This window comes from Hipposideros armiger, unplaced genomic scaffold, assembly GCF_001890085.2.
Source record: "Hipposideros armiger isolate ML-2016 unplaced genomic scaffold, ASM189008v1 scaffold_1236, whole genome shotgun sequence".
Classification (NCBI taxonomy): Eukaryota; Metazoa; Chordata; class Mammalia; order Chiroptera; family Hipposideridae; genus Hipposideros; species Hipposideros armiger.
Window position 1 is genome coordinate 238,641 of NW_017732586.1, and position 11,450 is coordinate 250,090.

General features: G+C 40.2%; 1 protein-coding gene across 3 annotated transcripts in view; it reads left to right on the forward strand.

Moving 5' to 3' along the window:
• Positions 1–11,450, forward strand: part of CRCP (CGRP receptor component) — a 57,520-nt gene that overhangs the window by 16,464 nt on the left and 29,606 nt on the right. For 2 of the 3 annotated variants that reach the window (XM_019633063.1, XM_019633061.1), the window contains exon 3: positions 5,339–5,437. In XM_019633063.1, the coding sequence (XP_019488608.1) occupies positions 5,433–5,437 (5 nt within the window). In that variant the 5' untranslated portion in view covers positions 5,339–5,432. Of the gene's footprint in view, positions 1–948; positions 1,044–5,338; positions 5,438–11,450 lie in introns of all 3 variants that reach the window. The other variant, XM_019633062.1, reaches the window with a different exon arrangement.

An 11,450-nucleotide genomic window follows, 5' to 3' on the forward strand; every position in this document is an offset into this window, starting at 1 on the left:
CAAGCTAATGGTTGGGAGTTTTGACAGTGATGAGGAGTTGTATGAATTTTATGATGAATAAAACTTGAGTTCAATAACTTTATGTAATACATTTTTTTTTTCAAATTTGGGGCCCAAAAATTAAGGTGCATATATGGGAGCGTCTTATACATGGGGAAATACGGTATATCCATATGGTTTCAGGGCTATGTATTCTTTGGGTTCCGTGTATTTTAAAAAAATGGAACTATAATGCAGTTTTCAAATTAACTTTTTTCTTATTTATTTTTTAAGATTTTATTGGTGAATTGGGGGAGGGGAACAGCATTGGGGACTCGGGGAAGGGGAACAGACAGTTGCTGTCCTTTTGTTGTTCAGTCCAGTTGTGGAGGACGTCGCTTCCTTGGCCCATGTTGGTATTATCATTGCGCTCTTCCCGGGTGAGGCAGTTGCTCGCTGACCATTGGACGGCCACTCACAACAGCTCACGCTGGCTTCCGGCCGCTCACGCTGGCTGCCAGCTGCTCATGCTGGCTTCCAGCCACTCACGGTAGCACACAGCAGCCCACTGCAGCAGGGGCTGCGCCTACACTGTGGCTGGTGACTCAACAGCAGCCCAGCTCCAGGTTGAGCTATTGTTCACCATCTTAGCTGTAGAGGGCGCAGCATCACTGGCTGTCATGTCGGATCCGAACTGGGGCCACTTGGTCGACCCCTTATTTTGTTTTTTTAAGATCAAAGTTTTCTTCTAAAATTTTATTAATTATTCTTCCTGTTCTAGCTACTGTTTATTTTTATTTTTTTATTTTTTTTTAGGCATGCCTATCATATGAAGATTGACTCTCCTGAAGGCATTTGTTTTATAGAAGGTTTTTGAAACAAAATTTTAGAATACTAGATTATAGCCATTGCCTTCCCTTTTTCTCATTCAGGGTTCTTGGTCTCATGCTTGCTTTTTCCCTTTTTTAGACATTAAAATACATATCAAAAACACCATGCAAGCACCAGAGTCCTGAGATTGTCAGAGAATTTCTCACAGCAATGAAAAGCCACAAGTTAACCAAGTAAGTAAAAATTATCTTATAGAAAGAGTGACACATAATGAAAGTAAATTACAAAAGCCATCTTCAACAACTGCGTATTTATATTTAGTTGGGTTTTGAATTGTAATTAACATTCAGTGTGCTCTTTTAAAGGTAGTATTATAGTATTGTAGATGAATCAGCTGAAACTCTAGAGCCAGGAACAGAATATAATCTGAAAATCTTTTTGAGTCCCAGTTCTGTGTCCTATCCCATCATTCCCTCCAAGCATTTAGATCAATTGGTTGAAAAATGGGTTTTACAAATTAAACGTTTTATAAAGTTGATGAGTTTGTGTTTGCTTGGGGCAAAAATGGCATGATAACATTCTGTCTGCGTCTTAGTGCCTGATTACTTCCTTGGTGACTTTCTGAAATAAGGTATTCTTGTAGGAATTAAAAACATTATTAAGGGGTCAGCCAAGTGGCTCAGTTGGTTAAGAGTGCGAGCTTTGAGCAACAGGGTCGCTGGTTCGATTCCCACATGGGCCAGTGAGCTGCGCCCGAGCTGAGCTGCCGCTGAGCTGCCAACAGGCGGCTGGATGGTTCAGTGGTTAGAGCGTGCGCTCAGCAACAAGGTTTCCAGTTCAACTCCCATATGAGATGGTGGGCTACGCCCACACGCAACTAAGATTGAATACGGCACCTTGAGCGACTGTGAGCTGCCAAAGGGCAGAAGGATGGCAACTAGACTTGGAGCTGAGCTAGCTGCGCCCTCCACAGCTAATAGTGAATGAAGGACAACAACTTGGCTGTTCCCCTTCCTCAATTCCCAAATAAAAATCTTTATTATTTTATTTATTTTTTTATTGGGAATTGGGGAGATGGGAACAGTGGTGGGGAATTGGGGGAAGGGGACCAGACCAGTTGCTGTCGTTTTGTTCTTCAGTCTAGTTGTGGAGGANGACAACACACAGCAAGTAGAAACTGTTAACAGGATGGCCTTCCACTCTGTAACTTTCAAGGTTGTCTGTGACGTTGGCTGTTCTTTCTTCAGCGGCACAGTGGAGATAAGAGCTATCCAGCAACCTTTCCCACGCTGCTCCCCACTGGGCCTGAGAGCCTATCAGCTTGCCAGCTGTCAGGCTTAACCCTTACTGCAGCTCTGGTCTGTAACTTTTTTTAAATTTTTTAAATTTTTCTTATAGCTGAGCCATCCTTCCACCTGTTGGCAGCTCAGTGGCCGCTCAGCTCGGGCCGGGCATTGAATTGCTGTTGCTCAGAGCTCAAACTCTTGAGTGAGCACTTAACCAGCTGAGCCACTCGGCCGGCCCATCTGGTCTAACTTTTAAGCTGCTCTCGAGCTGCTCGCCCTAGCATGGAGGCCTGTAGCTTGCCAGCTTACAGCCTCAGTGTCCCTGGCTGATCCCAGCCAGCTCCCCACATCTCCCCCTTTTTTATTTTTTAAAGCAAACCTCTGATTTAAGAAGCCGTGGATGGCCCCACAGCGGCTGTGCCTGTCTTAGGTTGTCCCTCTCCACTACCCTGGGATAGTGTCTTTTTATATCCCTCGGGTGGCATGAAGCCTCTGAACTGGTGGTGAGATTGTTGTGCACCAGTTCCCAAAGTGAAGGTACTTCGCTTGGAGGCTTCTCCGTCTCCTCGAGCACCTGACGCTCTCTGATCTGTCTTCCAACCCTTTCCCAGACCTCTGAGTCAAAGGTGCCTTCCTCGGAGAACCAAGGGCAGGTGTCCTTTACATATGCAAGAAATTTCTCTGGTTGCTGTGTATTATTATGCATAGCCTTAAGCTTTTACCTAATGTGGGCTGCTGATCCTATTTACCATGTGGACTGCTGATCCTATTTACAATGTTTTACTGTCCAAAGTTTTACTCCTGCCGAAAATTGGATATAGGAATAACAGAATGATCAGTTCTATCCTCCCTATTCCGCACCCTGATTTTCCCCTACCTTATCCAAAGCAGCACGTGCCTTCCTGAAGGAGGTCTCCTCACATACGGTCGCCTTCAATCCGTGCTCAGGTCCCTGTTCGGGTGCCACTTGAATGAGACTAGCTCGCTCAACCAAACGCCCCTGGCTTGTCAGTCAGGAGCTTACCGAAAGGGTACCTGAGAGGATTGGGTGGGAGACTAGAAAAGAAAGAGACTAGAGATGAAAGCTGGGGACAGGAGGTCCACTTAGTGCTGATGGCAGAGAGTGGCCTTGTTTATTGTTTGTACACAGCTTTTATAGCAAAAGTAGCTTTCTTTAGGTAGGGGGTTTTAGGAACAATCTCCCTGAAGTGAGACAACACACAGCAAGTAGAAACTGTTAACAGGATGGCCTTCCACTCTGTAACTTTCAAGGTTGTCTGTGACGTTGGCTGTTCTTTCTTCAGCGGTACAGTGAAGATGAGAGCTATCCAGCAACCTTTCCCACGCTGCTCCTTCCCAGGCCTGAGAGCCTGTCAGCACGCCAGCTGTCAGGCTTAACCCTTACTGCAGCTCTGGTCTGTAACTTTCAAGCTGCTCTCAAGCTGCTTACCCTAACATGGAGGCCTGTAGCTTGCCAGCTTACAGCCTCAGTGTCCCTGGCTGATCCCAGCTGGCTCCCCACAGTTTTATAAACAAATTTTAAAACCATCAAGCAGTTTTTAACTGTACAATCAGTTTCAGCTCATTGTCACTTTTTAAATTCTTGTTTTTAATTCATGGTGCCTTATGGAAAGTTATTGTGGTACTAAATGTTTTGAGACTTTATACCTGAGAATATATTTCTAGTGCTCTTAATGTGAATGACTACTCATCTGAATATGGAATTCCTGGGTTCCACTTTTATTCTGCAGGGCTCTATACGTAATACTTGGTCTATTAGTATTTTGTTGTTATGGAGGAGTGTGAGACCAACCTGATATGTGCACTTTTAAGAGACTCTCCTTAGATGGTGAGGTTACTGTTTATTTTTTCAGGTTTAAAATTCCTTTCAAATTATGTCTAAGTAGGTTTCCCTCTTTAAAAAACAAATGAAAACCTTTTGTTTTGAAATAATTTTACTCCTACAGAAGTTATAAAAATAGTGCTGAGATTTCCCAAGTACCTTTCCCCTGGTTTTCCCTATGTAAACCTTACATAACCATGGTACAATTATTAAAATAAGAAATTAACATTGTTACATATTATTAAACTAAAGATTTTATTTGGAATTTCCCAGATTTCCCACCAATCCCCATCTATTCAAGGATCCAGTCCAGGACACCGTTTTGCATTTAGTTAATATGTGTCCTTAATATGCTTCCAATCTGTAGCAAATCCTTAGTCTTACATTATCTTTCATGACCTTGACACTTCTGAAGAGTATTGGTCAGGTATTTTGTAGAATGTCCCTCGATTTTGGTATGTCTGATATTTTCTCATGACTAGACTGAAGTTATGGCCTTTGGGAAAGAATACCACCGAGGCCATGTGTGCTGTTCTCATTGCATGTTACGGGGGCGGGGGGGGGTACATGATATCAATTTCTTATTACTGATCCTGTCAACTTGGGTCACTTGGTTAAGGTGTTTTCTGCCTGGTTACTCCACTGTAAAGTTGCTGTTTTTCCATGTGTATGTTGTGTTAGTTAGAAAGGAGTCACCAAGTCCAGCCCACATTCAAGGGGAAGAGAATTAGTCTTCACCTCTTGAAGGGAGGGATATCAAAGAATTTGAGGACATGTGTTAAAACCACCACAGTAATTAATAAATGTTTATAAAAAATTATAAATAACAAGATGCTTTGAGGCTATGCAAATATCCCATTTATCCTTAAGCTTTTGCCCATTAATCTAAGCATTCATTGGTGGGTCTTTCATGCATTAATTATTACTATGGTGGGACAGCCTAATGGTGATTTATTTTCCTCATTTTTTTCCTTATGTTTAATAGTTAGAATTCTTCTGTAAGAAAGAGTTGTTACTTCTCATCCATTTATTTAATCAGTCATTTACCGTATTTCCCCATGTATAAGACGCACCCTTTTTCGAAAAATTTGGGGTCTAAAAATTGGGTGCGTCTTACACAGTGGTTGTAGATTTTTTTTACTTGCATTTCCCACTGAGGATGAGGCAATATATGAAGACAGTGATTCGTCATCAGACACAGATGAGGACAAGCTAATGGTTGGGAGTTTNAAAATGTCACATACTTCTTGGGTTCATATTTGTTCTAAGGCTAGGGTTGGAGGGAGGGTTTGTGGGAAGAAAAGAGGTACTATCTTATTTATCCTTCAAAGTCATTGGCCTTAGAATAGATACATTTCTCAAATTTCTTTATAAAAATCTTTTATATATCTCTTCCTAGGTGTTCCAGTTACTAACTGATCTGAAAGAGCAGCGTAAAGAAAGTGGAAAGAATAAACACAGTTCTGGGCAACAGAACTTGAATACTATCACCTATGAAGTAAGCCTAGCATCTGGAGGGTCTGCCTGAACTACCATTGAGGGGGGTTGCTTTATTCTGCTGATGACTAGCCACCAAATCAAGATTGCCTGTCACCTGATTTGAATAGTTTTACTATAACCCAGTTTTTATTCTGTTTATAAAAGTGGAAAGAGTTTGGCCAATTGGAGGATTAGCCAACTACAAAATTAGAGGGAATCGTCTATAAGACTGCCCTCACTTTTAACATTAGGGTTTTTTTTGGTTTTATTTTTAAGAAATTTTATTAGGGAACAGTGTGTTTTTCCAGGACTCATCCGCTCCAAGTCAAGTAGTTGCTTCAATCCAGTTGTGGAGGGCACAGCTCCCCGGCCCATGTGGGAATCTAACCGGCAACCCCGGTGTTATGAGCCTGCACTCTAACCATCTGAGCCAACTGGCTGCCCCTAACATTAGTTTTAAGTCAGGGATCCCAGGACCATCCTCAGATTCAGTAATCCACTAGACATACTCACAGAACTCACTGAAAGCTATCATATTCACAGTTACTATTTATTACATGGAAAGGTTACAGATTAAAATTCGCCAAGGGAAGAAGCAAAGAGGACAGATTCTAGGAGAAATATCAAATGCAGGACTTCCATTGTCCTCTTAATGTGGACTCAGGATATGTTTCTCTTGAAGTTGGTGTGTGACAATATACACAGAGTATTGCCAACCAGGGAAGCTCAGCTGAGCTTGTTGGGGCTCTGTTACACAAGCATGATTAATGATTAATTACCTGTGCAGCTAATCTCAGCCTCCAGGCCCAGCCATACTAGAGCCAAAGCCTCTACCTTAAGTTACATTGTTAAGACTATCCAGGATGATCTCAGGCCCCAGACTGAGCTATTCCTATTAGGTATAACTTTCTAAGAGTCTGGTGATTACCTCCCAGAAGCTGAGGGCAAAGGCCGGACCTTCTCTTTGGGCAAAGCCAAATTCTTTATTATACAAAAAGCGATACTTTTTATTGTAGAAAACCCAAAACGTACCTAAAAGCATAAAGAAGAAAGCAAAAGTAATTCATAATCTTAATATCTAATGGACATTTTGCTGCATTCTCTCCCAACGTTGTTCTCTCCCAACCTCATGCTTTGTCCTTAAAAAAGTTTAAGTGGGCCGGCCGAGTGGCTCAGTTGGTTAAGAGCGCGCTCAAGAGTTTGAGCTCTGAGTAACAGCGGTTCGATGCCCGGCCCGAGCTGAGCAGCCGCTGAGCTGCCCACAGGTATCAGGATGGCTTAGCTTAAAAAAANTAATTTGTTCTTTTATTTCCCTTGCCCAAGGGGATATCTCAGTAAAAATATTACTCAAGGTAATGTCTGCAAATTTACTCCCTGTTTTTTCTTCTAGGAGTTTTATGGTTTCAGGTCTTACATTTAAGTCTTTAATCCATTTTGAATTTGTTATTGTATGTGGTGTAAGTAGGTGGTCCATTTTCACTTCTTTGCATATATCAGTCCAATTTTCCCAGCACCATTTATTAAATAGACTATCTTTACTCCAATGTAAATTCTTGCTTCCATTGTTATAGATTAAATGACCGTATATGGATGGGTTTAATTTTGGGATCTCTGTTCTGTTCCAATGATCTATGTGTCTGATTTATGCCAGTACCATACTGTTTTGATTACTGTAGCCTTATAGTATGATTTGATGTCGGGTAGCGTGATACCTCCCGCTTTGTTCTTATTTCCCAAGTATGCTGAGGCTATTCGGGTTCTTTCATGGCTCCATATAAATTTTCGGATTATCTGTTCTATTTCTGAGAAAAATATTCTTGGTAGTTTAATAGAAATTGCATTGAATCTATATATTGCCTTAGGTAGTATTGACATTTTAACTATAGTAATTCTTCTTATCCATGAACGTGGTGTGTATTTCCATTTATTTGTATCTTCTTTGATTTCTCTCTTCAATGTCTTATAATTTTCTGAGTACAGGTCTTTTACTTCTTTGGTTAAATTTATTGCTAGGTATTTTATTGTTTTTGAAGTAAGTGTAAATGGGATTGATTTCCTGATTTCTTATTCTGATAGTTTATTATTGGTGTATACAAATGCAACTGGTTTCTGAATATTAATTTTGTATCCTGCTACCTTACTAAATTCATTTATCAGTTCTAACAGTTTTGTGGTGGAGTCTTTGGGATTCTCTCTATATAGTATCATGTTATCTGCATATAATCACAATTTTACTTACTCCTTTCCAATTTGGATGCCTTTTATTTCATTTTCTTGTCTGATTGCTGTGGCCAGAACTTCCAGAACTATGTTGAATAGAAGTGGTGAAAGTGGGCAGCCTTGTCTTGTTCCTAATTTTAAGGGAAAAACTTTTAGCCTTTCCCCATCGAGTACNCCACAGGGGCTGCAGCCTACGCCGTCGCCGGCGACTCATGGCAGCCCAGCTCCAGGTTGAGCTGTGGTTCAGCATCTTAGCTGCGGAGGGCAGTGTCACTGGCCCTCATATGTGGGATCTGAACCGGGACCCTCTAGCATCCCAAGCCAGTTCTTAACCATCGCGCCACTTGGCCGGCCCCCAAATAAAAATCTTTAAAACCCCCCCACATCATTAAAAATTAGATTAAGAGTTTACATGAGAAGAAAACTACCCCTAGGCTTTTAGAATTAATACCACAGTTGATAAATCCCAAAAGCTTTTGTCATTTCATTAGGGTAATCAGTAAGTTTCTTTTGAAGGAACCATTGGTATTATTTTTCAGGCACACAGTTGTTACAATCAGTAAATTAAATACACTTCTTTCCATGCCTGTCCCAAATGAACTCTAAAAACAGATGTGTTTCAAATGTGTGTACATATGTGTCTCTGTGTGTGTAAAGTTTGTTTTATTTTTAAATGTGGTAAAATACATAACAAAATTTATCAATTTAATATTTTTAAATATACAGTTTATTAATGTTAAATATATTCACATTGTTGTGCAACCAGTATCTAGAACTTTTGATCTTGCAAAACTAAAACTCTATACCAATTGAACATCTCTCCATTTCTCCCTCTCCCCAACCCCCAACAACCACCATTTTGTTTTCTGTTTTTATGAATTTGACTACTCTAGATACCTAATATAAGTGGAATCATACAGTATCTATCTTTTAAAAAATTTAAATACTGTTTTAAATATATATACATATATACATATATATATTTTACTGTTTTAACCATTTTTAAGCATTTTAGTGGCATTAGGTACATTCATGTTGTACAACCATCACTGCCATCCATGCACAGAATGGATTAAACAGTGACTCCCCATACTCCTCACCCTTTAGCTCCTGATAACCACCAGTCTTTTTGTCTCATGAATTTGACTGATCACCTCCTGTGAGGGAATTGTATAGTATTTGTCCTTTTGTGACTAGCTTATTTCATTTAGCATAAGGTCTTCAGGGTTCATCCATGTTGTGTGTGTCAGATTTCCCTTCCTTTTGAATATTGCACTATATTCCATTTTACGTTTATACCATATTTTGTTTATTCATTGATGTACACTTGGGTTGCTTCCATCTTTTGGCTGGTGTGAATAATGATGCTTCTCTGAACATGAATGTGCAACTACCTCTTTGAGATCCAGCCTACAGTTCTGAGTATATACCCAGAAGTCAAATTGTTGGATCATGCAATAATCCTATTATATATTTCCTGAGGAACTGCCATCCTGTTTTTCCTGGTGTCTGTTCCATTTTACATTGCTACCAGCATTGTGCACGGGTTCCAATTTCTTCATATCCTTGTTAATACTTACCTTCTGGTTTGTTTTTTTAATAGCTATCTTAATGGGTATGAAGTGGTTTTGTTTTGCATTTCCTTAATGATTGGTCATGTTGATCATCTTTTCATGTGCTTATTGGCCATTCCTAATCTTATTTGGAAAAATGTCCTTTCAAAGTCCTTTGCTCATGTTTGAATTGGGTTTCTTGTTTTTGTTGAGTTGTAGGTGTCTTCTATATATTCTGGATCTTAATCCCATATCAGATACATAATTTGCAAATATTTCCTCCCATTCTGTGCGTTGCCTTTTTACTCTGTTGCTGGTGTCCTTTGATGCACAAATATTTTTAATTATGAAATCCAGTTTGTCTGTTTTTCTTTTGTTGCCTATATCCAAGAAATCATTGTCAAATCCAATGTCATGAAGCTTTTCCCCTGTTTTCTTCTGAGAGTTTTATACTTTTATCTCTTGTGTTTAGGTATTAGATCAGTTTTGAATTAGTTTTTTTTTTTTTTAAGATTTTATTGGGATGTTGGGGGAGGGGAACAGCGTTCGGGAATCGGGGAAAGGGAACAGACAAGTTGCTCTCCTTTTGTTCTTCAGTCTAGTTGTGGAGGACGTCACTTCACTGGCCCATGTTGGTATTCATTGCACTCTTCCCAGGTGAGGCATATTGGTCGCCGGCCACTGGACGACCGCTCACAGAGGCTCTTGGCAGCTCACGCTGGCTGCCAGCTACTCACTGTAGCTTATGGCAGTCCACTGCAGCTTCACTGCAGCCTACGCTGTTGCCAGCAACTCACGGCAGCCCAACTCCAGGTGGAGCTGTTGTTCACCATCTTAGCTGTAGCGGGCGCAGTGTCACTGACCCTCATGTGGGATCTGAACTAGGGCACTGCTGCTCAGAGCTGGCGTCCCAAGCCAACTCTCAACCAATGCACCACTCAGCCCGCCCTGAATTAGTTTTTGTGTGTGGTGTAAAGTAAGGATCCACTTTCATTCTTGGCATGTTAATGTCCAGTTTTCCCAGCTCCATTTATTGAAAATATTGTCCTTACACACTGAATGGTCTTGGTACCCTTGTCAAAAATTATTGACCATATATATATATATGAGTGTTTATTTCTGGGCTCTTTATTCCATTAGCTGTATGTCTGTCTTTATGCCAGCACTATACTGTTTTGATTACTATAGCTTTGTAGTAAAATTTGAAATCAGGAAGTGCGAGATAGCCAACTTTGTTCTTTTTCAAGATTGCTTTGGCTATATAGGGTTCCTTGGGATTCCATATGAATTTTAAGGTGGATTTTTCTATGTTTGCAAAAAATCCCATTGGGATTTGTATAGGGATTGCATTGAATCTTGTAGATTGCTTTGGATAGTGTTAACATCTTAACAATATGAGATCTTCCAGTCCATGAATATTGGATGTTGTTTTATTTATTTGTGTCCTTTCCTGGGCATTGAGAAGGAGCTTTCTTTTCTAGGGAAAAGAACAGCTACTCCCTTCCAGCAGTCAGGCAAGGGAATTTTTTGCCCTAGAAATTTTAGAGTTGTACAAATATTTCTCTTTTTTTAAATTATTTTTATTGTGAAATACACATTTTTTAGAATTTGTTTCAGATGTACAACACAGTGCAATAGTTATACTTTTAACCCCTCGAGGTGACAACCTTCCTCCCCCAATCCGCCGCCCCACTTCCCCCCCAATATCATACATATCTATTACAATTTCCTTGACTCCACTCCCACACTATACTCCATGTCCCTTGACTTATATTTACTTATAGTTGACATACAATATTATACAACATCAGCTTCAGGTGTACAATGCAGTGATCAAGCCTCTACCCCATCCATGATGCAGTCTCCCTAGCAAGACATGTGACCATCTGACACCCTAAAAAATATTTACTACATTATTAATTATATTCCTCGAACTGTCTTTCATGTCCCTGTGGCATTATTGTAGTTACATATTTATGCTGTCTAATCCCTTCCCTTTCTCCCTCCTCCCCACCCCCTCCCAACTATCAGCCATCAGTTGTTCCTCTATATCTCTAAGACCACTTCTGTTTACTTTGCTCGTTCATTCAGTTTTTTAGATTCCACATATAAGTGAAGTCATATGGTATTTGTCTTTCTCCGACTGACTTATTTCACTTAACATAATAGTCTCTAGGTCCACACATATTGTCCCAAATGGTACGATTTCATTCTTCTTTATAGTGGAGTAATACTCCATTGTATAAATGTACCACAGTT